Source organism: Ascidia mentula, chromosome 7 (genome assembly GCF_947561715.1).
Source record: "Ascidia mentula chromosome 7, kaAscMent1.1, whole genome shotgun sequence".
Taxonomy (NCBI): Eukaryota; Metazoa; Chordata; class Ascidiacea; order Phlebobranchia; family Ascidiidae; genus Ascidia; species Ascidia mentula.
In genome coordinates, this window is record NC_138572.1 from 3,678,876 (window position 1) to 3,706,753 (window position 27,878).

The 27,878-nt window shown below is 38.6% G+C and overlaps 2 protein-coding genes across 2 annotated transcripts; one reads left to right on the forward strand and one right to left on the reverse strand.

The window, feature by feature from the left end:
• The first annotated feature begins 37 nt into the window (after positions 1-37).
• LOC145909313 (protein disulfide-isomerase A5-like) lies at positions 38-14,510 on the forward strand. Its single transcript, XM_082996707.1, has 19 exons — positions 38-64; positions 353-485; positions 564-694; positions 1,318-1,487; positions 1,704-1,846; positions 2,096-2,200; positions 2,260-2,386; positions 2,685-2,821; positions 2,882-3,044; positions 3,442-3,510; positions 3,581-3,741; positions 3,937-4,073; positions 4,229-4,323; positions 11,775-11,920; positions 12,486-12,651; positions 12,794-12,862; positions 12,980-13,100; positions 13,854-14,001; positions 14,338-14,510. The coding sequence occupies exons 1-19, from the start codon at positions 38-40 to the stop codon at positions 14,508-14,510; spliced, it is 2,421 nt and encodes an 806-aa protein (XP_082852833.1).
• Positions 14,511-18,220: 3,710 nt separating this feature from the next.
• On the reverse strand, positions 18,221-27,757 carry LOC145908062 (centrosomal protein of 104 kDa-like). Its single transcript, XM_082995229.1, has 22 exons — positions 27,603-27,757; positions 27,163-27,315; positions 26,906-27,044; positions 26,697-26,837; positions 26,577-26,637; positions 26,318-26,393; positions 25,766-25,947; positions 25,315-25,457; positions 25,052-25,153; positions 24,469-24,594; positions 23,801-23,954; positions 23,331-23,479; positions 23,039-23,213; positions 22,411-22,600; positions 21,938-22,046; positions 21,569-21,619; positions 21,445-21,511; positions 21,208-21,259; positions 21,015-21,123; positions 20,471-20,609; positions 19,963-20,106; positions 18,221-19,287 (listed from the first exon to the last, which is right to left on the reverse strand). The coding sequence occupies exons 1-22, from the start codon at positions 27,713-27,715 to the stop codon at positions 19,223-19,225; spliced, it is 2,640 nt and encodes an 879-aa protein (XP_082851355.1). The 5' UTR covers positions 27,716-27,757; the 3' UTR covers positions 18,221-19,222.
• Positions 27,758-27,878: the final 121 nt, after the last annotated feature.

Below are 27,878 nucleotides of genomic sequence, written 5' to 3' on the forward strand. Positions count from 1 at the left end.
ATTTTCATGGTAAAATTGTATCAAGCGCTGTGCTAGAATGGACCAATTTAGCCAAACTTTCAATGTATGTTAATAGCACAAATTATTATAGATAAACCCGAGTCGTCTGTCTGTTTAAAGTTTCTACGATATATATATACTTTGCCGGTGTTTGCAGGCATCCAATCGCATTTTGACGACTCAGGATTATTTATAATATTTTGTACTAATCCGTTACTGAGTCTCTGTTAGCCATAGAGACTACAGGCGATTCAAAGAAATCAAACTCTCATTTATGTGAACAGCAGAAATCAAATTCTTCAGAAATTTTTAACAATACAATGGAAATCTTATTAAACCTGTTGGCTTAAAGGAGAACGACTTCGTCGATTTTATGACGGAGCAAGAACGAAATTCTCCGTCAGATGAAGAGATTAAACAGGAAGAAGATAATGAAACTTTTTGGGACAATATTCCTCACGCCGAATTATTGCACAAACTTACAGGTATTAATCGACAGTTTTGCTAAAAAGTGTGAAAGAAAAATGATACAAACTTGCTTCTGGGTTCTCCTTAATCTATAGGTGACACTTGGAGCGACTTCGTTCATACGCATCGTCGCGTTTTGGTGACGGTCTACAGTGCGGATTGTCCGAACTGTCAAAGTATTCGAACACATCTTGCTGAAGCCGCCAGAATGGCAATGGAGGAAAAGGTAGAGTATTGTGATAGAAAATAATTGTGTGACAGTGGAAGAGCCCTGCAAGATACTAATTGCCTTATTAGTGGTAACTTCGAGTGTGGATATGTGAACAACTGACCTCTTAAATGTGTTTATTCTCGCATAAACTCACAACCCCTTGGCTTAGTCCCGCATGGTGGCCTGGTAAAGCGTTTCAAGAACTTGTTTGCAGTTTCAATTGATTCGCTTTCTTGCGCCCAATCAAAACTTCCGATTCTGATGCTCAAAATCGTCGTAAATTTGTTTGTTACGAATTTTTGTTGTGCAAATACAACAATGTTGATATTCAGCACCAGTAGTAAAAAACGCGGGGCCCGATTTGGAAACACCTTTTCGGTGATGGCTCAGGAGAAAAGATCATTCCCAGGAAATAATGTATAATATTTTTAAGCGCATCTAATTGTTTATCGTCAAAAAAGGAGTGAGTTTGTAAACCAAGAAACCCTTTCTTTTTAAGCGCGGGTACCAATCACCTGAACTGCTTGTATCACGCACTGAAAAGACCAAGAATTTGACGAACAAAATCAAACCTACTCTCTCTATATGTATAATATTGGTAAAGGGTAAAAGAGAGCCAAAACTCCAATTCTTTTAAGTTACCGGTGGAACTGGCTGTGATTGACAGCCGTGTGCACGGTAGCGACATCTACCGGATGTGGAATCCAGATATGGGAGTGCCCACATTGCTTTGGTACGAAAAGGGCGTCAAAAGATTCGAATACATGAAATCACGTGCAACCGAAGACCTCATGGAATTTCTAAGAAAGTAAAACGCCTTTGTCCGACTGAGGGCATGAATTAAATAAAACTGTTCTGAATTGTTAGTTAGGTCGCATTTTTGTATGTTTTTATTGTACTTACAACTTTCTCAATCGAATCTTTTGTTCTCGTGGGGACTTTTTAAAAACTGAACCGGTTAACCAAAAATTATTTTAATTTCGGGGGTTTCCCCACTTATGCAACAGATTTTGTTTCAATTTAGACCGAAGAAACCGGTGAAAAAAGAAACTTACCCGGATTGGTCGATGCAAGAAAGTGCCGAAGACATTTATCACCTGGGTGATCAGGGTTTTGAAGCATTCGCCCGAGATCAGGAAGACATGTTGGTCTTCTTTTACTCCGCCAGTGAGTAGAAAAAGCGTCTACAAGCTTTGCCAATACATTACTTTATTTTTGCACCATTAGAAAATGTGTTTTGTTGAAGCGAATTGTTGTTAATTCTGAAAGTGGGTACGAAAATGCCAGATTCTTACAAAATTTTACGTGCATTTTTTTAATTCTTAATTTTATATTGCTGTGTGTAGATGTAAGGTGAAAGGGCAAATCGTAGTTTCAAACCTAAAACGTATTCCAAAAGTTATTGGACTTTTGTAGCAAGCTCAATCTGCTTTGAACATCGGAATATGTATGAAGAAGCAGCCAGGATATTGGACAGTGAAAGGTCAGAGGCAACGTTAGCAGCCGTCAACCTCGCCAAAGGTTATCTCCATTTACGCAAATAAGGACCTGACCGCTGAGTGTTTTCTTTGTTTTTTCAGGTTCAAAACTAAAGGAAAAGTACGACATATCTTCTCATCCGTACTTTGCTTACTTTAGGAAGGGAACTTTCAAATACCCTTATTACGGAAAGACAACAACGGACGCCATTGTCTCATTTATGAAAAAGTAATTCCAAGCCATATTTAGAGGGCATGTCTTGACCCTATTTTGTTATCAAAACTCTTAAAAGGTTTCATGCCCGAGTTTATCAAACTGGGGTACGCGCAACACTGCCCTTAATTATTTAAAGGTCATGCCACGTATCCTTACACAGCAAAAGTGTGCTTATCTAAACCAAATTTTGGAAACTCCCTGAGTAAGTTATACATCGAGGTTTTTGTAGTTAAACTAAAAGCCGTCTACTGGGCTTGGAAGAGCAACTAATCATGCCAACTATTATTTTTGTTAAAATTTATGTTTTTAGACCCCATTTTATTCCAAAGCCTGTATCAGAGGAGAGCTGGGAAAGCAATAGTGGAAATGTCACCATTTTGACGAAGAAATCATTCAAAAAGTTTGTTAGAAAGTATGAACAAGTCATGGTCATGTTCTACGCGCAATGTAAGAGTTGCAAATGCATTGAAATCAATTAAAACCACTGTCGATTCATTTATATGGCAGGGTGTGGCCACTGCAAGCGTCTGAAACCGGATTTTTTGCGGGCTGCTGACTTGTTAGTTGAGAGTGGCTCAAAAGCACGACTGGGAGCATTGAACGGCGAGAAAGCAAAGAAGTTAATGAAGAAGTTCGATACGACAGGATTCCCAACTCTGCTGACGTTTAAGTTAGTACCGCGATTCCGTAATTAATCAACAGTTTTCCTAACAACTTCCATTTATTTCTCTATAAGACGGCATGTAAATACTCATTTCGTTGATTCCGCAAAGATTTTAAAAAACATTTAAGCAGTAAACAACGAACAGTCAGATTTTGAAATCTTTATTCCGCTTCTAATAACTGCACCGAGAGTTGTAGTACCTTTGGGTCAAGGTCAATTCATTCCACCATGCATTTTATACACTCTTGCACACAATAGTATACCTTTGCACTAAAAGGGTTATGACCAGTTTGCAAAAAAGGATGTTTAAAAATATTCTCCTCTGCATTGATAAAATGTAAAAGCAAATGTGTATGTGGATATGTAATGGCGTATAATGGAGAGTCACATTCTGTGCGTTTAGACATGGGGAATTTAATGAGAGATACAGGGGTCCTCGCAGCACAAACGGAATCGTGGATTACTTTATGAGGTGAGTTTGACCCTTGGCTGTCTACACTGGATTAAAAAAATCTTAAACGAGGCTTCCATGCGGATCAAAGGTCGATAGAAAACCGAGGACCCAACTTCAATGACAAAAAAGCGGACGTCGACTATGAAATGATTAACAGCAAGCCCAAGGAAGTTACAGCCTTGAATCCAAGCAACTTTGAGGATTTTCTTTCCGGCACAAAACAATCGTTGGTCATGTTTTATTCGCCAGGTACAGAAAGTAGCGGTGAAAAACGTTAATTTATATTTTTTCCAGGAAATATTTTCTAGGTAGAATATTCTGCATGTTTTGCTCTGTCGTCTCTTTTTTCTCATAATTCGTCGAACTCATATTTTACTAAATGTATAGGATATAATTTATACTACACATTGCTTGGTTGAGCTTAACCCTATTGCACACCTACAGACTGTCGTGCCTGCAAAGTGGTCAAGGATCCATTTTTTCAAGCTGCTGTTGAAGCTAAGGAGGAATATCCCGATGTCAGACTAGCGGTTTTTAACGCTTTATCCCATCGTTCGTTTCTAACCAAATTCGAAATTAACGTGAGTTTATTTAGAAGAGTTATTAAACGTGCCGTATCAGTCTATATATGTGTACAAGCTAAATTCTCTTGATTGGCACTCTTTTGTAAAAGACTGACTTTTTGTAATGTTTCAAATAATGCACTGTAAAGTAATTTTTACTTCTTTATTCAAAGGCTTATCCGACATTTTGGTATTTTGAAGACGGTGCGAAAAAGTTGAAATACCATGGAGAAAGATCAAAGCGAGGGTTCCTAAACTTTTTGAACGAGTACGTTTACAAAATTCTAGACGTAGCGAATGAAATAAATTAAAGGCTGAAGTATTTTTATAATTTTAAAAAAGGAAAGCCAAAGCATACTCTCAGTAAACGTTTATGGTTTGAAACGTTTACTAAGAATATGATTAACAGCATCCTAGCTTTGGCTTTAATTTTCTAAAGTTATTAACTCCAGATATTTTGCACACAAGTATTTTTATAATGTACCTACACTTTCATCAGTCATGAGGTGTTTGACTAAATTCCTAAATTTTCGACTCGTAAGACTTGCCCGACTACAAGAGCAGTGTTTCCCAAACTTTCTTCTATACACAAACAGACTAACTTTCATGATGTTTAGTTGGAGTTAGGGTCTGGTTTACGATTGGGGTTAAGAAGGATCGCCAGTAGGTGTTTATCGGTGAATGGGAATAGTTCGAACCCGAGGTGACTTATCGGTTAGGGGGAAAGTTACCTTTACCGGGGTTCGAACTCGGGTGCAGAGCATTACATGAAAGTGATTTTAACCTCTACACCACAACTGGCGACGGTTTGCGTCGTCTTTAAGTTGCCCTTAACATTCAAATCAAGTTTAGGTGAAACCTCTGCAATAATAAAGCTGTATGAGCAACTTATTCTTCAAACTACGGTCACCAGCCGTGGTGTAGAGGTTAACGCCCCCTTCTAATGATGATCTGCACCACAGTTCGAACCCCGGGTAAGATGGACTCGTCCCTATTAATTTTAGGTAAAACCTCCGCAATCAAAATGCTAAAAGGGCAATTAGTTATTTGTGCCATCGTCACCAGCCGTGGTGTAGAGGTTACAATTCCCATCTCAAAATGCTATGCCTCACCGTTCGAACCCCGGGTAAGATGGACTTGTCCCGGTTAATTTTAGGTAAAACCTCTGCAATCAGAATGCTTAAAGGGCAATTAGTTCTTTGTGTCAACGTCACCAGCCGTGGTGTAGAGGTTACGATTCCCATCTCATTGTTCTGTGCATCACAGTTCGAACCCCGGTACAGGGGTGGTTGTCACAATTGCTTTTAGGCAAAACATCTGCAATAAGATAGCCAAAAGGGCAATTAGTTCAACAAACCATCGTCGCCAGCAGTGGTGTAGAGGTTACAATTCCCATCTCATTGTTCTGTGCATCACAGTTCGAACCCCGGTACAGGGGTGGTTGTCACAATTGCTTTTAGGCAAAACATCTGCAATAAGATAGCCAAAAGGGCAATTAGTTCAACAAACCATCGTCACCAGCAGTGGTGTAGAGGTTAACGCCCCCCTCTATTGATGCTCTGCACCACAGTTCGAACCCCGGTAAAGTTAATACTTCTTTCCCGGTAACCGTTAATTCACTTCGGGTTCGGACTTATCCCACTCTAACTAAATTCACGCTGGTGTCACCTCTCCGTGTGTGTGCCTGTCACGGATGGGTAAAAGTAATTCGGTAATTATCTCTCTCACCCCTGTTAACTCACTGAAATCAGGCTAAGGACCGCGGCCAGGTAGCCCTGCGTTTAGTCAGGCTAAGAAGTCCCCGCTTCTGAGTTGGCCACCGAGGTCCGAAAACACATCTTATGCTCCATCAGGGAGCGCCCCACCAGGGGGCAAGTGTCCCATCAGGGGGCATAGGCAGGTGGCCAACTCAGAAGCGGGCGCACAAGGAGATTAGTCAGCTAATGATTTTCCAAAATTTAAGAAAAATTTGTGTATGTCCCCTTGCTTTTTCTGGATATTTTGTTTAGGTCGGGTTAGGGTTTCGCTTACCATTAACGTTAGTGGCCCGGGACATAGTGGAGGTGAGAGTGATTTATGACTGCTACTGGGGGATCATGGCCTTTTGCTATTATGGTTTGTTACTGGGACTTACTACAATGGACTTACTGCATTTACCATTTAACGCTTCTGGGTTATATCGGGACTTACTTTAGGGGATTATTGAGTATTAGTGGCCCGGGACATAGTGGAGGTTGAGAGTGAGTTCTGATTGCTACTGGGGAATCATGGCCTTTTGCTATTATGGTTTGTTACAGGGACTTACTACATTTCCCATTTAACGCTTCTGGGTTATATCGGGACTTACTTTAGGGGATTATTGAGTAAGTGTTAACGTATTTCTCGCTTGTGGCTTATTAACGGATCTTACTGTTCGCTCGTGGCTTATTACCAGGTCTTACTGTTACGGGGACTGGATATATCAGTAGTATTTTTAACAATTTCGGGTTATGCCCGGAACTATCTGATGGTTAGACTGAGATGTGACATTTATTCACAGGGACTTACGTTACTATTTTAGGTGTTACTACCGTGCCTTTTATGGAGGGTGGGTTATGATACGAATCGAATCAGACCTCCATATTAAGGAGGGTCGCCAGTAAGTGTTTATGGGTGAATGGGAATAGTTCGAACCCAACGTGACTTATCGGTTATGGGGAAAGTTACCTTTACCGGGGTTCGAACTCGGGTGCAGAGCATTACATGAAAGTGATTTTAACCTCTACACCACAACTGGCGACGGTTTGCGTCGTCTTTAAGTTGCCCTTATCTTTAAAATCAATTTTAGTTGAAACCTCTGCAATAATAAAGCTGTAAGAGCAACTTATTCTTCAAACTACGGTCACCAGCCGTGGTGTAGAGGTTAACGCCCCCTTCTAATGATGCTCGGCACTACAGTTCGAACCCCGGGTAAGATGGACTTGTCCCTATTAATTTTAGGTAAAACCTCTGCAATCAGAATGCTAAAAGGGCAATTGGTTCTTTATACCACCGTCACCAGCCGTGGTGTAGAGGTTACAATTCCCATCTCAAAATGCTCTGCATCACAGTTCGAACCCCGGAAAGGGGGTGGTTGTCACAATTGCTTTTAGGCAAAACATCTGTAATAGATAGCTAAAATGGCAATTAGTTCAACAAACTATCGTCACCAGCCGTGGTGTAGAGGTTAACGCCCCCTTCTAATGATGATCTGCACCACAGTTCGAACCCCGGGTAGGATGGACTCGTCCCTATTAATTTTAGGTAAAACCTCTGCAATCAAAATGCTAAAAGGGCAATTAGTTATTTGTGCCATCGTCACCAGCCGTGGTGTAGAGGTTACAATTCCCATCTCAAAATGCTGTGCACCACAGTTCGAACCCCGGGTAAGATGGACTTGTCCCGGTTAATTTTAGGTAAAACCTCTGCAATCAGAATGCTTAAAGGGCAATTAGTTCTTTGTGTCAACGTCTCCAGCCGTGGTGTAGAGGTTACAATTCCCATCTCATTGTTCTGTGCATCACAGTTCGAACCCCGGTACAGGGGTGGTTGTCACAATTGCTTTTAGGCAAAACATCTGCAATAAGATAGCCAAAAGGGCAATTAGTTCAACAAACCATCGTCACCAGCAGTGGTGTAGAGGTTAACGCCCCCCTCTATTGATGCTCTGCACCACAGTTCGAACCCCGGTAAAGTTAATACTTCTTTCCCGGTAACCGTTAATTCACTTCGGGTTCGGACTTATCCCACTCTAACTAAATTCACGCTGGTGTCACCTCTCCGTGTGTGTGCCTGTCACGGATGGGTAAAAGTAATTCGGTAATTATCTCTCTCACCCTTGTTAACTCACTGAAATCAGGCTAAGGACCGCGGCCAGGTAGCCCTGCGTTTAGTCAGGCTAAGAAGTCCCCGCTTCTGAGTTGGCCACCGAGGTCCGAAAACACATCTTATGCTCCATCAGGGAGCGCCCCACCAGGGGGCAAGTGTCCCATCAGGGGGCATAGGCAGGTGGCCAACTCAGAAGCGGGCGCACAAGGAGATTAGTCAGCTAATGATTTTCCAAAATTTAAGAAAAATTTGTGTATGTCCCCTTGCTTTTTCTGGATATTTTGTTTAGGTCGGGTTAGGGTTTCGCTTACCATCAACGTTAGTGGCCCGGGACATAGTGGAGGTGAGAGTGAGTTTTGACTGCTACTGGGGGAATCATGGCCTTTTGCTATTATGGTTTGTTACTGGGACTTACTACAATGGACTTACTGCATTTATCATTTAACGCTTCTGGGTTATATCGGGACTTACTTTAGGGGATTATTGAGTAAGTGTTAACGTATATCTCGCTCGAGGCTTATTAACGGATCTTACTGTTCGCTCGTGGCTTATTACCAGGTCTTACTGTTACGGGGACTGGATATATCAGTAGTATTTTTAACAATTTTGGGTTATGCCCGGGGCTATCTGATGGTTATAGACTGAGACGTGACATTTATTCACAGGGACTTACGTTACTACTTCAGGTTTTATTACCGTGACTTTTATGGATGGTGGGTTATGATACGAATCGAGTCAGACCTCCATGTTAAGGAGGGTCGCCAGTAAGTGTTTATCGGTGAATGGGAATAGTTCGAACCCAACGTGACTTGTCGGTTAGGGGGAAAGTTACCTTTACCGGGGTTCGAACTCGGGTGCAGAGCAATACATGAAAGTGATTTTAACCTCTACACCACAACTGGCGACGGTTTGCGTCGTCTTTAAGTTGCCCTTATCCTTAAAATCAATTTTAGTTGAAACCTCTGCAATAATAAAGCTGTAAGAGCCAACTTATTCTTCAAACTACGGTCACCAGCCGTGGTGTAGAGGTTAACGCCCCCCCTCTATTGATGCTCTGCACTATAGTTCGAACCCCGGGTAAGATGGACTTGTCCCGATTAATTTCAGGTAAAACCTCTGCATTTAAAATGCTAAAAGGGCAATTAGTTGTTTGTACCACCGTCAACAGCCGTGGTGTAGAGGTTACAATTCCCATTTCAAAATACTCTGCATCACAGTTCGAACCCCGGGGGTGGTTGTCACAATTGCTTTTAGGCAAAACATCTGTAATATATAGCTAAAAGGGCAATCAGTTCAACAAACTATCGTCACCAGCCGTGGTGTAGAGGTTAGCGTCCCCAACTACTGATGCTGTGCACCACAGTCCGAACCCCGGGAAAGATGGACTTGTCCCGGTTAATTTTAGGTAAAACCTCTGCAATCAGAATGCTAAAAGGTCAATTAGTTCTCTGCACCAACGTCAACAGCCGTGCTGCAGAGGTTACAATTCCCATCTTAAACTCCTATGCCTCACAGTTCGAACCCCAGTAAAGGGGTGGTTGTCCCAATTGCTTTTTAGGCAAAACCTCTGCAATAAGATAGCCAAAAGGGCAATTAGTTCAACAAACTATTGTCACCAGCCGTGGTGTAGAGGTTAACGCCCCCCTCTATTGATGCTCTGCACCACAGTTCGAACCCCGGTAAAGTTAATACTTCTTTCCCGGTAACCGTTAATTCACTTCGGGTTCGGACTTATCCCACTCTAACTAAATTCACGCTGGTGTCACCTCTCCGTGTGTGTGCCTGTCACGGATGGGTAAAAGTAATTCGGTAATTATCTCTCTCACCCTTGTAAACTCACTGAAATCAGGCTAAGGACTGCGGCCAGGTAGCCCTGCGTTTAGTCAGGCTAAGAAGTCCCCGCTTCTGAGTTGGCCACCGAGGTCCGAAAACACATCTTATGCTCCATCAGGGAGCGCCCCACCAGGGGGCAAGTGTCCCATCAGGGGGCATAGGCAGGTGGCCAACTCAGAAGCGGGCGCACAAGGAGATTAGTCAGCTAATGATTTTCCAAAATTTAAGAAAAATTTGTGTATGTCCCCTTGCTTTTTCTGGATATTTTGTTTAGGTCGGGTTAGGGTTTCGCTTACCATTAACGTTAGTGGCCCGGGACATAGTGGAGGTTGAGAGCGAGTTCTGATTGCTACTGGGGAATCATGGCCTTTTGGTATTATGGTTTGTTACAGGGACTTACTACAATGGACTTACTGCATTTACCATTTAACGCTTCTGGGTTATGTCGGGACTTACTTTAGGGGATTATTGAGTACGTGTTAACGTATATCTCGCTCGTGGCTTATTAACGTGTTAACGTATATCTCGCTCGTGGCTTATTAACGGGTCTTACTGTTCGCTCGTGGCTTATCACCGGGTCTTTCTGTTACGGGTACTGGATATATCAGTAGTATTTTTAACAATTTTGGGTTATGCCCGGGACTATCTGATGGTTAGACTGAGATACGTCATTTATTCACAGGGACATACGTTACTATTTCAGGTTTTATTACCGTGCCATTTATGGATGGTGGGTTATGATACGAATCGAGTCAGACCTCCATATTAAGGAGGGTCGCCAGTAAGTGTTTATCGGTGAATGGGACTATTTCGAACCCAACGTGACTTATCGGTTAGGGGGAAAGTTACCTTTACCGGGGTTCGAACTCGGGTGCAGAGCATTACATGAAAGTGATTTTAACCTCTACACCACAACTGGCGACGGTTTGCGTCGTCTTTAAGTTGCCATTATCCTTAAAATCAATTTTAGATGAAACCTCTGCAATAATAAAGCTGTAAGAGCAACTTATTCTTCACAGTACGGTCACCAGCCGTGGTGTAGAGGTTAACGCCCCCCCTCTATTGATGCTCGGCACTATAGTTCGAACCCCGGGTAAGATGGACTTGTCCCGATTAATTTTAGGTAAAACCTCTGCATTTAAAATGCTAAAAGGGCAATTAGTTCTTTATACCAACGTCACCAGCCGTGGTGAAGAGGTCACAATTCCCAACTTAAAATGCTATGCATCACAGTTCGAACCCTGGTAAAGGGGTGGTTGTCCCAATTGCTTTTAGGCAAAACATCTGCAATCAGAATGGTAAAAGGCCAATTAGTTCTTTGTGCCACCGTCACCAGCCGTGGTGTAGAGGTTGCAATTCCCAAGTCAAAATGCTATGCATCACAGTTCGAACCCCGGGTAAGATGGACTTGTCCCAATTATTTGTAGGCAAAACCTCTGCAACAAGAAAGCTAAAAGGGCAATTAGGTTATCAAACTATCTAATTTAGACAGGTGGCTCACTCAGAAGCGGGCGCACAAGGATATTAGTTAACTAATGATTTTCCAAAATTAAAAAAAATATTTTGTATGTCCCCTTGCTTTTTCTTGATATTTTGTTTATGTCGGGTTTCGGTTTTGCTTACCATTAACGATACTGGAGCAGGACTTAGTGGAGGTGAGAGTGAGTTCTGATTAACTGGTAGACTCAGGATCTTTATGCTGTTATGGTGTATTAACAAGACTTACTACATTTACCATTTAACGCTCCAGGGTTATGCCGGGATTAGACTATGATAATTACTAACCGGGACTTACTTGTGATTAGAGGTGATTATTGGGTAGGTGTTAAGTCTAAGACTTATGTTTCACTCAATTCTAATGAACCATCACAAAAGTATGGCTATTTGTGTTGAGAAAAAAATAAATTGGAAAACACTGCGTTCAAAGTCAGCCAATTCATGTTTTGAATCAAACAGCCTCGATTTTATTACGTTTTTTAAGTCGTTTTTTGACAAACAAAATGCATAGGCGTTATAAGAGCTTTTTTCGGTTAAACTCAGTCCCCAGGAACTGGATGACCCGAGACCAAGTGACTCTGGTGCGAGCTGGTTGAGTGAATCTGGTCACGTGGAACACCTCAACCGTGACAACTTTCACCGCTTTCTGAAACGTCACGACCACGTGATGGTGTTCTTCTACATTAACAGTATGTCGAAAAATACCTGATCAATACCCGGGATAATCCTATATAGCTCTGTTTATATACTTCTACTAAATACTACATAAATCTTTTCATATCATACTACAGGAGTTTTATGATAAATTAGAAGAGTTTTGAAACCTTAACCTCGTTAAAGATGACTGGTTTTCTTTACAACATTTAAGAAAAATCATGCACATTGGTTCAAGAAATGGCCCCATTTATGATAAGATCGCCTGTGTTTTTTGGTAATCTATAGGTCAGGAAATATGAGCTTCAGCTGCATTTAAGGGCGGATAAAAATTTATTATAGCGTATTCTGTTGCAGACAACATTGAGCCGTCTCTGTAAATGTTAAATGTTAAAATATATCTGCGAAATGTTGTCGTTGGAATTGTTTAAGTTTCAATTTTATTATCTGCTTATTTTGTTGCTTTTTTGACGTAAGAACGAAAAGTCTCGTAATAGACTCAGTATTCTTGACATGTCTTAATAGACCATTGGTTCACAGAACCGCATTATGCTCCACCTCCCCGATAGGTTATTAATTATTATTTGTGTGTATTTCCAGTGTGCAAATTGTGCTTGGATGAAATTAAGCCTGAATATATAAAAGCGGCCGATCAACTTTTCGGGGAAAATGTTCCGTCCAAGCTGGCCGCAGTCAATGCCGACTGGGACAGACCTATAGCGGAGAAATACGCCATCAATTCCTACCCATCTCTACTTTACTTCCAGTAAGCTGTTAAGGGTCCTCACTTACACCTACCTACACTGTATATAATGACGCAAAATCCTGTGTATCCAAAACTATTAAACTTTCGCATATCGCGAGCGACAAGTGTTCAATGCGTTTGCCTGTTTGTTTTTGCTTTCCAGCAAAGGAAACAGGAAATACAATTACGAAGGATCGAGGAAGGCTAACGACTTGTTTAATTTCATGAAAAGGCAAGTTTTGTATTTTCTGATTTCATGATAAAATATGTTTTACAGCAAGTGTACCAAATACATTACGTTGATGCCGATAGAAGCAACACGCAATATATTGTATTTATTTCAATTCAGTCCACGACAAGGTTTAGCAAAGCGGCAAAAACCACCGTCTTGGCAGGATCTTGACCCGTCTGAAAGTGAATTCGTTACACACCTTGGAAACTCCACTTATGACCAGTTTGTTTCGAACCACGTACGTATATGGCGCATATCAGTACAGTTTTGTATGAAATGCAATTTCCTATAACTTATAGTATATACACCAAAACCAATGATGTTGCGTTTGTTGTATATTTCACTATAGATGGGTTTCAAATACGCTGAGATGTAGTATTTGATTTCTCGTACAATTATTAAGTTACAAAGATTTGAGTGAACAGTTTCTTCGGGGCAAAATATTCCCAAACCAAAACATGGTTTCATTAAATAAGTTGTCGTATTCCGAATTCAAAAACGACAGATCTAAAATTCGTGATGCACGGTGACGACCGTTGTAATATCGATTTTATGTTGTACGTTTAATTACATCTATATCCTCCTGCAAAATCCATTTATTTAATTTTTAGGCACATCTGTGTATGATTCATTGCTACGGTGGGATAACACGGTAGCAGTGAATCATACACAGATGCACTGTAAGCTGAAACGGTCCGGAGTTCTGTCTTGTCGATACGGCGTTCTAGTAAGAAATCAACTTCTAGTCCCAAATAGTTATGAGAAACTGAGTTTCAGTAAATTTGTGCACTTGTTAAAAAAAACATTCCCATCATACAAAACCTTTTTATTTTTTCGTGTAAATTTATTCGTTTTAATATCAACAATTTTCACCGCTGTTTGCCTTTACTTTCACTACCGTTACTACGTAACAACTTTTTGATTTTTGCCACTTTTCGGGGAATAACAGTGGCAATTAACACACATTCAGTTGCAACTATCTTGTGTTCAGACAAACGTCCTAATCATGTTCCATTCGCTACATTACGCTCGATGCGTTAAAGCCCGCAGTGAGTTTGCTGTGGCGGCAAAATTGCTCTTAAACTGGAATGACGTGGCTTTGGGTGCCGTGGATTGCCATCGTGATCCAGAACAGGGTTGTAAGTATGATGAGGTTTTACTTTTCATTTTTTATTTATTTGTTTTTTTGTCTTTTTCATTGTTTTTTTGATATCGTTTCACTTTTTGTGAGATTTGTCAAAAAATGCTGTTTTGGGAATTATTTGCAACTTTCATCAACCATGGCTTCAGCACCTTTTCCATTGCATTTATAAACTATACGACTTTTATCAGTACTTAAACAATACTTAATTTGACACCGTTAGAATAAACCGGGCCTCGCAATGCAACAGCGAGTTGTACAAAAAGTTCCATTAAATTTTCTTCTTTATCATATGTGCCAGTTTTCAGCACTGTTTATTATATTAATTTTGCAGTAGTGTGTTACAATCAATCCATCAAGAAATTTCCTTTGTACAAATACTACCACAGTGGAAAATTTTTGCTGGATTTGCCGGTGGAAAGCACAGCCGACATAGTTTCATTCATAACCTGGAAAGCAGGCCCGACCCCAAGTACAGAAAAACCGTCCAGAAAAGAGGAACTGTAATGAAACCGTGTGGAGAAACTTAGTATCTACCGACTTTTGTCACACCCAAAACTCTGGTTCTGTGTGTGTAAAAACTGTTTGAAATGTCGACACAAAATTATCTGCATCTGTGGTCACTTATTTGTGTTTGTGCTGCTGTTTCTAATCAACGCTTTTGTGATTTGCGCTGAGTTTTTGTATCTTTTTGCAGCTTGAAAGGCACACTTGTACATAAGCTTTCACAGAAACTAAATAGGTGGCAATATGGAAAAAGTGTTCTTTGTAACAAGAGCGGAAACACCAAAAAACACCTTCGACAACCTGCTGAATTGTAGTTGCTGTGGTCGTTTTCCATAACCCAAAACTTTACAAATATGGAGTAGACCAACATTTTGCACAATATCGTGTACATTTCTTGCTTGAGCCTCCTCCACCACATGTTATAAAAGGATTTGAAAAGTGTGGCAAAAGTTGGAACTTCCAGTCGCATTAGATTCAAGCCAAACGTATGGGTGCAGTTACCTGTGTGGCTTTAACGTGATCGGACTGTAGACAACTGAAATGAGTTATCACAACGCCCACCATTATTCACATCCTTTTCGTCAACCGTGGTTTATAAATTGCCGGTTGATAGAAACACGACAAAAAATTCCGGCTACCGACGCGCACGATAACGTTTTTGCACCACCCAGAACATAATCAGTAAAGGGGATAAGAGCTGCTTGATCTGGGTTACTTCTCATTGGTTTCCAGTCTTAAAAACACAAAGTAGTGGCAGAAAAACGGCAAAGTGTGCGGCAGCTTTTGCCTATCTTTTCATTCTGGTCGGTGTAACGATGATGGCTACGATCAACAAAATATAGTACAGCTTCATCCGGGTACAGCTATTTATAAGCTTACTGCATCCTATCTTTTATATGAGTGCAGAATATTTTTATCGAAGTATCGGATTCATGGTCTAAGAAACACGCATACATAGATGGGCAAACGTCTTAATTCAATTCAATTCAGTTTATTTACATCATAATCCGAAAATAAAATGCGGAACAGTAAAACGCAATAAATGAACCAGTTGGGATTAGATGAAGGGACGGTAGAAACCTCAATTGGTTATTTGAAACCGCCCCCTGGGTTGTTTCGAAGTTGCAAAAAATTTAGGCGGTTGTACGCAATGGCATTGACGAGGCAAGGAAAATGTAATCAACAATCACTCTGCATTAACAATTAAAAAAGATGTACAAAAATAACAAGAAACAAAGAAAAGACAATCAGCAAACATTGCGCATGTTACAAAACTAAAAGATACAATATTAATAAGAATGAATCGTTGTGAATTTTTTTTTTTTTTTTTTTTTGGCCAGCGCATTTGCACACGTCAAGGGCAATTACCAATAAAAAATCTCATCTCCAGGCAATGGTCAGAGTCATTTAAATGTGGGAATATTGGAGAAGGGGTTGGGCAGCTCTATTCTATTCTTACATTCGTGTGTTTTTTAAACCGTCGTCAATGAGGAAACATTCTCCGAAATTTTTGCAGCTTGGTTAATGTATAATTTCAACGGGCTGCAAAGATTTAATAGGACTTATTAGTTTCAAATCTTCTGGGTTTAACCCAATTTAATTCTGCCTGATTTTGGCTGTTTAATCTTTAAAAAAAGTGTAATTACTCAGAAACGTAAAAGCATGAGATTCTTTGAGCGTTTCGATTTTGTGTTTTAAACGGTGGAAATCTCGTTCGTGTGAATTGTTTAAATATCTCCTTCGATTTTAATTGCTTTTTCTGAGTAAATTAAGTTCGTGTTTTTATAGATATGTATCCGATGTCCAGTTTTCTTGACAAGGGACGCATCGATACCAATCCCAATCCACCCATGGTAACACAAACTTGTGTATAATTCGCAATTTCATTGACAGCTAATTCCCACATATGCAGTTCATTTTTAACGACCAATATGAAAATTATAAAAATCATAACCAAAATTTATAAGGAATTGATTCCAAACACGCAGAGCGTCGAATGTATTTTCTAAATTTAGTGTCAAATTTATTTGTGGCTTCACAGATGAAATTAATATGGACAAATATGTTCGTTTCAATCGGAAGTGGATACACCTTCATGCTTTGTTTCGGAAAGAAAGTCGAAGATATTTTTCCAGTGGTAATTTCCGATCAAGTTATATACTTACCATAGTGAATTACCAATAAAATCGAAGCCTGAGTTTAAAAATAGTCACTTAGATAGTATTTTAAGGTGATTTACCCAATTGGATTTGAAAAAGTCTTGGGCAACCAACCTAATATTTTTAGGGCTACCATATCGGCTCGCTATTCGTAACTGGTGCAGTAGGACCGTGGATGATCTTGTTTGCTTTCGAAAAGTTTTTCGCAATGGCTATGCTGCTTGCAGCTAATACCATTGGCCTTTTCTATGCCTTCGTATGCGTGGTGAGGAAACGTGCAGAATACAAACCGGGTCAATACCCGAAATTGTTGTGGCTCTACGATCGTGCTGTTGTTGATGGGATGGCAATATGTACAGCGTGGTACGTACATTCCATCGTGTTCTTTGGAAACCTTTCCATTGCTTACATTGATGGTCCTGACAAAACTGCCAAGCTAAGGGGTAAGATAAAACTTATCCTAGAGTCTTTGTTTCATATCTTGCATGCTAGCAAGTACATGTGACGAAGCAATAAATCTAGGTGCGACCAAGTATGACAATTCTGCAATATCCTATGAAGCTATAGCACACAACGCAACAATGCGCCAAACAAAATTTTAATAAAATGGATGCCTAACTCCATACACTTCTGTTAGGAAATTGTAACCCAGCAGAAGACTGCGGACTTCCTCTAGTTGGATTGTTTGTCATTTTCGTCCTGGGCTGGTTCCTCTGCGATCTCATCCTTATTCCCCATTACACAAAGCATGTGAAATCAATGTATCCGGTCATATGTTACATCTGCATTGCAGTGCTACGGGCTTACCATGCACACCCTGGAGGTACGAATACATCTATGTTTTATTATGTTTCTGTTGCTGCCAGGCATATTATATTTTAATATTCAGTCCTTCTAGTGCAATTAACGTGACTTTTATTCAGGTTAGCCTGATGAAGGCTAGCTGAATAGCGGGTGAAACGTTGGTCAATAAAAGCCACGTTAATTGTGCTAGAAGGACATATTATTGGATAAAATCAATGTTTAAGCGTTAAAGTGCCGCACACATACTGGTTATAATACGAAAAAGTTAAAATTCACCTCTCGATTCCACTTTGTGATTTTAGGCCGTGAGCTTGTGGAACTAATCTACATTGGCCTGATGATCAGTTCACTCCTTACATGGATGTTCAGAGATCGGCTTCAGGAAAAGCGCAGAATGGCTAAAAAAATGGAGTAATGTTGGTTAGGTCGAACAGAATGTGGTTGAAAAAAACTCCTCATGTTTATTTGCATTCATACCTGTATCTTCATTGCTAACATTTTTTGATGCTCATATTAGATTTGTACCCTGCATGTTGTCGCATTGTATGCGTGTATAAGAGTGTCAAATACCTTCTCACCCTGCGACCTTGTTGTTGTCGTATTCCAGTTCAATTGTTTCATGCCTAACTACTTACCTCCAGTATTCCGGAATAACAACAACTGTGCTATCATTTCTGTTGGCAAATTGGGTTTCGATTCTACAAAAGAACCTGTAATAAAACATTGCGACAACATTTGTGTTTGTTTTTATAAAACTATATTTGTAAATATTTGCACAAAACGATAATAAACACAAAATTTGTGTTTATTTTAAAACTTAAGCAAGACTTTAGTAGAAAATGATGTGTGCTTGTACCTTGAATAATTCAAAAACATAATGAGATGCACGGTTTCGCACAGTTGTGTAGTAACCAGTGTCTTTGGAGTTAACGTCGCAAATGCAAAAGATACACATGAAAACTTGTGAAAGACACATGTGGTGGTCAATGATTTAAACGGAAGAAAAAACGAAATACAACGTCAAAGGTTCCAAGAATTTTTTTTCGCAGAACACACAAACTATACAGACCAATTTATTAATCTATTCTTGCACTGAAAAATTTAAAGCTCGCTGTTTCAAAATAAGTTGATGACCCAAAACTGAAACTTTTTGACCAAGAAAAATAGAAATTGTAAATTGGACGAAGACAAATGTGTGTAGTGGTATAGAGGGTGTCCAATACTCTTCGCTTATGACCGTTTCATTTAATCCAAATTTTCCGCGACCCCTGGTGTTCGACAATTGTTCGACTTTTAAATACTTTTGTTTGAACATAAATTTTGCAATAACGACTGAAAATCTTTAGGAACTTACGAACATACAACAATGCACAAATTTGGTTAACTTTTTGATTGGTAGTGGCCTGGTATATAAGTGTTTGGGTGCGTAGTCAAATAGTACAAGTCAACAAATATTTAATGTAACATTGGTGTACTCTTTGCGCCCATTAAAAATACATCGTGCGGCTTCTTGCAAGGTCGAAAACCCCAGTTTTGTAAGCCCTAGTGGTGAACATATATATCTATATAACACGATATTCAGTTTAAACACATTTACCCATGAAATGACACCATAACAAGCAGAGCAACACATCGACAATTTGAAGAACAAAGAAACCCTTTAACTGCATAAAAAATACCATTTAGCACAGTGAGCATAACTAAAACATAAGAAACTATGCAATGAAAAAGGCCTTTTTTGTGGAAAAATTACTTTCTCGGAGATTTCTTCTTGTTTTTTGCGGCAGCTTTTTCGGCTTCCGCCTTTGCTCTTACTGTAAAACATCATTTCAAAATCTGTTATCAAAAGAAACTAAGCGTCGAAAAATTTTTTAACCCTGATGTAAATTTTTGAGTGCGTGCGTTTTGTAAAGTGGAGAAATTGACCCACAAACACTTTCTACGTATTTGAATGTAAGTGAAAAATCATTTCTCATTCCTTCGTGCGTGACACGTCGTCGTTATTATGGGGCGGACTTGCTCCCAAATCACATTCACGCCTCATTCCTCGAAACTTCTGCAAGGTTAGTCTGCGACCTGCACGCCAACGCCAGCCTTGCAGGTTAACCTTTAAGCTGTTTTCACCAAAGGGAGCAAATATAACTAAATATCAAAAATGATAAGGTTTCCATGGGACATGCGGCGCCTGTTTTACAAATCATTCCAAGATACAGCAACGTGTTTTGCGAAAGCTACCAAGCACGCAAACACTCCACGATTATCTGTGGTATTTGTTTTCAGTCACGTACGCACACAACTTTGCCAATTTGGATTTTTGCTAATGATGCGTCGTGATGGAAAAACTGAGTTGTGACATTGTTACGTGACAGCAAATCAGAAAGCGTACGTGCAAAAATACACCAACCAGTTCTTTTCAATCATAGCAATGCTAAAGTATTCACACCAAAGCCGAAATAAGTTCTGCCAACGTAGTTACTGTTTTTACTTACATCGGTTTATGGAAGGAAGTCTTCTCGAATTTTCCGAGCAGGCGTCCCTCTTTGCTCCCATCAAGTGGGATTTCCAAGCCTCCTCTCCAGGTATGATATTATGATGACATAATGGACAATGCTCTTGTTGACCTTCGTGAGTAGCTGGTTTTGAAGATCGTGCAAAAAAATATTACAGCGTTACTTGTTAAGACAACGCAGTAATGTTCCATGCAATGCCATGATTAGCAGGATCGCCTACTCCTTACTTGGCAATCACAGCTAGACTGCAATGCCTGGGCTGCGAAGCCATTAAACCTAATGATCTAGAAAGAAAGCATCTTCAGTTCTTATTTAATCTGTTGCAATTGTGCACTTTCGGTGGAAAGCACTGAACTATTCTGATGTGCATCATGAAATTTCTTAGCAGTTACATGAGCTTTACTGTTTGTTTTAAAGATTTATAAAACCGTGAGTTATGTTTCTTGCATTATAAGTGTTGTTTTTGGCTACCGACAAAATGTTGTACCTGTGCATTTTTTGTCTGCAATATGTTTGTCCAAATCTTGTACCAAGACAGCTTCTGTGCACCTCGGACATTTTCCGAAATCAGGTTTTTTGTCGCATTCAGTCAAGAGATGCTCGTTGTAACCAGAAATTTCCACAACCTGCAGGAGTTTAACATGAGAATGTCATTTGTTATTTTGTCCACGATTTCTGCAGTGGGACATCATAATGAAAGTACTCTATGAAATATTTATTGTATGAGTTCCATTAACCGTGCCCTTGAGCCAGTTTCAGATATGAAGTTATTGATAATAAATAGTTTGCAAGCCATAAAGTATGTTGGGATTGTTCACTTTACAGCCTATGGATATTTGGATAATAAATGAAAACTGGAAAATACCTGTAAAAATTTACCACAAAAACGATGATGCCATTCAGACAAAAACGATTTTCTAAGCTTGTGGTAATTATGGAGAATTAAAGTAATTCCATACAATTTAGTAAAACATTGACTGTCTTTTTAGAGAAACAATTATGATATTTCAAACAGCTAATATGGTCATTACCTGTTTGCAGTGTTCACACCGTTTGAGCATGGGACATTGTTTCCAGTAATGCAGATCCAAACCCTCCTCTGTGAATCCTTCGTCCCTCTCCCCACAGAAAATGCACATGCTTTGAACATAAACAAAGGTTGCCAATAGTTACTGTTGCCGTTGAAACTGAATGGAAACGTGAGGGGATTTTGCTTATGCTTACTTGTCTAAGAAGGAATCGTCAGTGGGAATGCTTTGATTTGGGTCAATTTGTTCTGAAATAAAATTACATTGTTAATAGCTAAATAATTTATTACCATTGCCTTCAAGTAATGGTGAGTACAGGTATGAAAAAATGTTCATCAAGTCACAAAAAATGCTGATCGAAGCTTTAACAATTAGTCTTCTATATATTATTTCCCTCAGTTTTCAGTACAACAGCATGGAAATCCACACATACCTTGCTGTGGAGGAGGTTGGTTTCTGTTGGCTGCTTTTTTGCCTTGCCTGCCATCTTGTGGCACAGCCTGCATAGAATGTTGAAAGTAAATTTCAACTTTACCTTGAAACATTATAAAACCAACCTGTTTGTTCATTTCCCTTAGTTGATTGACTTGTGCCTGGAGCTCCTCGACCTTATGAAAATCAATTTCTTTTCAATATTGAGCAAAGCAAAAATATATATATAAAAACACTAACTTTCAAAAATTTGGAAAACATTTTTAGAGTTTGCCACAAAAAACATGTTGTAATGTACTAAAAAACACAGCAGAAAGAATTGCTGCAAAAATGCTATCATTATATTTTACAAATAATACAAACAAATTGCAATGAAATATAACTGAAAATAAGTAAAATAAAGGTAATAAAGTTTTCAACTAATTTTTTGTTGAAAACAATATATTGTAAAAGTAGTGTGGCCATGACAATTTGCTGCAGCATTCAACATTAACCTCTTTCTTTTTCCTTCTTTCTTCATCAGCCACTCTTGCTTGCATCTGTGCTCTTATCTCTGCCTGGGTGGGTTTGCCATCCAATCGATCAAAACCATCAAACAGATTCCTAAAAAATCATGTGGCTTCAACATGGGGCAAACTGTTTGCTTTTAATTCTGGTTATTTTGCACAAACCTGTATTGCAAATAACAAATTTCTGACACAGGTTTGGTTCAAACATAGGCATATGACACCATAGTAACTCAGGCTACTTCAAAATCTGACTCCACTTGTATATAGTTTTAGTTACATATATTCAGTTTTAATATTCTAAAATAACACTGATAAATAATTCACTAAATCTAAAAAAAATCTGTCAAAAAATCACCAAATTCTAAAAAATCACAGTCATAAAAAAGTGTTTTTAACAAATTTAAATGGAATTTGCAGTTATCGAAAAGTGCCAAAAAACTATCGTAACCACACAACACCTGTAAAGCGGGTTCTTCCGTGTGCGATTGTCATCTTTGGGCAGATAAGACTTCACAGGCAATCCTGCGATTTTGTAGCACAGGAAGATAATACGAGAAGTTCCTTCGCGGACTTGACCTGCGGAGTGTTCCAATGCTGGGGTTGCAAATTTCATCACACTGTCCACAGATAAAGCTGGTGGCTGCAAAGCTGTACAAAGATATTTTGACTGACATTTGATGCCAAAAAATCCAACGGCAGACATAAAATAGCTTATGGAGTTACAACAGAATTCGCTAATCCTCAAACAGCCTACAAGGCAATGGATTCCCAACCATTTGCAATCACGGCAACCTTTTATAAAACTAACAAATCTATGGATCCCTGCTTTAATCTACATATATTTTATTTAAAAACACAGATGTAATATAACAAATAGAAAAGTTGGGGAACCTGCTTCAATTTTTTTATACTTATGGACACCTAGAAGTCACCCACTGACCCTTCGTGGGTCAATGAACCCCAGGTTGGAACCACTGCTATAAGGTAAAAAAAATAAACTGATGAGACCTGACAGACAGAAACAGTGGCACTTTTTGCCTTATTGTCTCTACACTTTTCTTCCAGAAACGCATACTGAGTACTTACAATGTTTTTCGAGCAAATGCTCCATAAGTTCTACACGACTCAATGCCAGTCTGTTTGCCGTGTCCCGTTTGAATGGAGGAGTTGCATGGTGAGATACAAGCTGCAGTTGTTGAACCATGGCAAACCCACTCATGCGTAAAATAAACTCCATGGCAGCCTCTCTCGATCTAGCAGCCTGAAACAATACCACCACAAAGTTGTCACTTGGAAAAAATGAAAATGTCTGTTCTGATTAACTTTTTCTGGAAGTTTAACATTTGATAATCAGCTTTTTTTTGCTGAAAAAACTTACGGATTCTCCACTTTTTTGGATTAAACTTGGCAGCGTTCTGTTAACTGCATGCGTTGTTTCAGCTTTTCCCAGCTTGTGTTTGGGAATGAAATCAACAAGAATCAGTTCAAGAAGTTTCAAAGCAGCGGTGAAAACAGCGTGAACCTTGTCTGTAAAACATTTTAAAAATCTTAATTAAAGAAACAGCATAAATGAGTTATAGTGAAGAAAATATGTTGACCCTTGCCAAAATTAATACAAATATTTATAATTTCAAAACATTTACAAAATCAGTAGAAAACCTGTGTTTACTGGATGAAAAAATGTAAACACAACGATTTCTGTGCATATGAAGCTATCAAAAACATCCAATTTTCTGACTTGTAACAAAACAATTCATAATGGAAAAATTATGTCCAATTACTTTGGTGAAAAAGTAATAGGAAGTTTAGTCATTTCTTGACACAGGAGCATTTATTTTCTGCTTATACCTTTAATAGCTTTCCGAATAAGGAAAATTGCTGCTTTGAGATTGCTTCTCAGTTCTTCTTTCCCAGTGGTACTTGGTGCGTTAGCAAGAAGTTTGTAAACTGCAAGAAGAGCATCTTCCCTGAATGACCATGTCTTCGAATATGCACCTGATACCTACATATTACAATGTCACAGTTGTATTTCATTGAATGCAGCAAAAAAGTGGATTAAAGAGCAATAAACTTGGGTGCAAAATAAGTGGAGTTAATAACTTTGAATAAAAAAGCCAAAGCTAAGGTGTTGTTAATCATTTTACATAAACGTATACTTGGCTGTAGTAGTACTGATGATGAACCAAGTATAGGTTTGAAACGTTTTCATAAAATGATTAACAGCATCTTAGCTTTGGCTTTTTTATTCAAAGAGCAATAACTTAGTCGAAAACAAAAAAGGGTTTGTACCGTCAATGTCCACAGCAAGCAACAATTCTACGACACTGATTGGCGAAACTAGGATTTAGCTTGGACTGCTTTGTATTTGTCTTTGGTTTATGTTTATTGTATTTGTCTATTACTTTAAAGTTTCCAGTTTTTGTCCCGATGCAAGTGTTTTTTAAAAAATTGCATAATTTTGAGAAGAATATACTATAAACAGGCTCCAGCATAACAATTTGTGAAGTAAATTTTACCAGAGGTAAACCAAAAACATCAATGACTGATGCAGCCTCACGAATACTTTTCTCTGCCATTGGTTCTGGTTCACTGGGCACACCTGCTGGTCTGTCAGGGGAACCACCTGGTGGTGGCGAGGCGAACTGTAAAAAGGAATAAAATGATGTCAGTTTAAGTTTTATTGAATAGGTTGTTGGTCTTCTCAAGGTCTTACATGTGCCAAGTCAGCCATAACACAATACAATATATGAGCAATTATAGAAAGAACAGCTGAACACAAACAATTCCCAACAGACTTAATCAGCTGTTGTAACCTTATCCTGATGTGCTTTGTTTTATTCAAACCGTAATCTTTGAACCCAAACACCATTAAGCCATTGTTTCTGTGTCATTGCCCTGCCCATGGAGTGTGCTCAAGTAAATAATACTTTGTGCAAAGTAATTTTTATTGATAACCTATTATCTAAGCAACTTTAGGATTTAAACCTCTGTCTTTGGTTTATCTGGTACAGACTAATCCTTACGATTTTGTAATTCAAATGAATCCGGAAAAAAAACTTTAAGCAGCAAACAGAGAGCGACTCTCATTAATTTACAAACCTCTTCTATGAATGGGTCATGTCTGGCATCTTTTGCCAAAGCTGGAATTACTTTTTCGTCATAGTTCACTTGCGTTTCAACTGGAACTGGAGTTATTTCCCGCTACAAAGAAAAATTCAACATTTTATTTCCAACCAAATTTTCAGCAATGGATTTTTAAACAGATTTTTGAAAATAAAAACTTTGCTAGCATTGAGTAAGACTGCAAGAAAACTACCGATTTCAGGGTTTTTGTATTGTATTTTTATACCACAATAGATTACCTGTTCCACTATTTGTCTTGGTGTAGTGTGGTTTGAAAACTGAGGGGTGGGATCTCTGGGGGACAATGGATCATCCAGCGGAATCCGGGGTACTGGGGTGATCTGATGGGGAGTGGGGGCATGTTGCGGAGATACCATGGTTTCTGGAAAATTTAGTTTCATTTTTTTTATTTCTTACATCAGTCACTTTTTTCCTCTTTTTAGAGATTTATGTGGTACAAACTGTCTCATCTACAGCTAGCTTTTAACGACGTTTAGTATACATAGTATATTAATACCTAACTAACAAAACAATGTATGTATTTGGTTAATATCCTTCTTTGAGAAGAGGAAAATATTTAAACAATTTAGCCAAAAAACTTATGTGACAAACAATTTTTTTTCTGTGGAAATCTGATTGACAAAATCAGATAATCAGGTAAAAAAAATACTCATTTAATGCAGCAACCACCTTGTAATGGTGAGTACTGTTCCTGATGAGTCTGTCTTTGTACTATTCCAGCATCCTCAAGTAAGTCATGCTTTTGTAACTGCTGGTACACTTTTAATCGATATTCCTCCATCTGTGCTTTCTTGCTTTTTGCAAGGTCGTAATCTTCATTTTCAACTGCCCTTCTTTTGTCAAGTTCATACCTTGAAAAAAATACTTTTGATTTATATATCCGCATTTGTTAAATTTGTTTCATTTTTAACCATTGGTAGATTTCTTACAAAATATAAAACATATTTAAACCAACCTCAGAAAATTGTTAAATTATTTAATATTAAGACAAAATTAACACTCAATTTATGTCAAAACTGTTTAATGTAAAATAACCAAAACAGTAATATTTACAGGTATTTACATATTGAAAGGGAATTGTAACACTTGGTTTGAATAAAGCTCTTTCAAAACTTGTGGGAGTAATGTTTAAACAGAGAACAAGCCTTTTAAACCAATGCCTTCCGCTTGAACAAATATTTGAATGTTTAACTACAATCTCCACAATTAACAATGTCACACCTCGCAAGCTTTTCACCAACTTTTTGCAAATCAGCAATTGCCTGTTTCATTCTTTTGGCAACATCAAAATTTTCCTCTGAAAAAGCATATTTTCGTTAATATAGAGGAATTTTTCATTCATTCAAGACATTAAAACTATGTATTTTAAGACTGTTGACAAATTTACAAGAATGTGACACACTGCAGAAAAAAATCACACTGTCGGTGTTGATCTGTAATTTTGGGCACTACAAAAGTTTTACTGGTTTTTAAATCTTACCAATGACTGCCTTTTTCTTGTGTGCATCAAGGCGTCTTATAATACTGGCAACTTCTGGGTCCTAAAAAATATTAATTTTTAAAATATTACCCACACCTTGGTATAATTTAAGTTATATACCTGGTACATGTCAAATGCAAGGTCATCCATTGGTGAAATGTAATCAGGTTTATCCAAAACACCTTCAGGATATGTGGCATTAAACTGTTTGGCTGGTTTAAGAGTTGAATCCCCAAGTGCATTGAAAGCCATGATCCCAATCTGTTTGGAATTCGACATTACACATAGGCAAGCACTATAAATTGAGCTTGTGGATCAACTTTGCAAACCTGGTTATAAAGGTTGAACTTGTTGATATGATTTTTATGGATGACAAGTCGCACGTATCGTCCCTCTGCATCAACATGCACAGATTTCAACTCCCGAGACTTAAAACCAGTCTTCTCATTGTTGGACAAATAAATGTACCTTAATAAATAAAACCAGTGATGAGTTTTTGAACACATTATGTACATTGTATATACTACATATAAAATGTTTTTTATACTGTTGTATGGCAGAAGTATAAATTTTATTAGATGATTACCCAAGCCGTTTAAAGCTTTCTGGATTCGGATTATTTCCAACAAAAAACTCAATCTTGGAAGGAATCATGTATTGGTGGGAGAGAAGTTGTAACTTTTTTATTCTGCTTTGTTCTTGGAGACACACAATCAATTCTTGTGGATACACACAAAACCTACAATAAAAATAATATTAAACATTAAGTAAATAGAAACCGGTAGATACGTTTCTGTGGAGTTACTTTTTGCTAATATTTGATCATGAATGAGGTAGGCCCTAATCGTATTTGGATGTTAAATATAACACTAATTTTCTTACTTGTCAAACAAAATCACCATTTTAATTAATTTTTAAGCAAACTGACTCAAACTATCAAAACATAATATAGCCTACATATCATTTTTGTACCTTTACCCATAAAACGTTTTGTAGGCCTACCTTTACCCGAAAATAAAAATTTACCTTCCAGTCTGCCATCCTGGGACTGTTGGATTTTGATGTTCAAGGTTTTTTGCTGCATAACCATCCGCTTCGCCAGTTGCGCCAACAACCGTGTAGCCTATCTTTGTTGGCATTGTCACAATTGGTTATTATTTTGCAGCAAATCGTGTGATTCGCGTCTGAAAAGTTTGACAAAGGATTTTGCTCTATGAACACATACTACCTTCCTTTTTATGTATTAACTTTGCTACTTTGAATCTTTACAAGACAAAAATCTAAATGTATGTCCATCCTTCA

Excerpts from the sequence above, each read along its gene's own strand:
- LOC145908062 (XM_082995229.1), bottom strand. The coding sequence starts at position 27,715 with ATGCCAACAAAGATAGGCTACACGGTTGTTGGCGCAACTGGCGAAGCG. Across the intron at positions 23,214-23,330 it reads TCCAAAAAAGTGGAGAATCC|GCTGCTAGATCGAGAGAGGC; the intron begins GTAAGTTTTTTC and ends GTATTGTTTCAG. Across the intron at positions 19,288-19,962 it reads ACTTCCTTCCATAAACCGAT|TAAGAGCAAAGGCGGAAGCC; the intron begins GTAAGTAAAAAC and ends GATGTTTTACAG.
- LOC145909313 (XM_082996707.1), top strand. The coding sequence starts at position 38 with ATGGACCAATTTAGCCAAACTTTCAAT. Across the intron at positions 1,488-1,703 it reads CTCATGGAATTTCTAAGAAA|ACCGAAGAAACCGGTGAAAA; the intron begins GTAAAACGCCTT and ends GTTTCAATTTAG. Across the intron at positions 12,863-12,979 it reads TTGTTTAATTTCATGAAAAG|TCCACGACAAGGTTTAGCAA; the intron begins GCAAGTTTTGTA and ends ATTTCAATTCAG.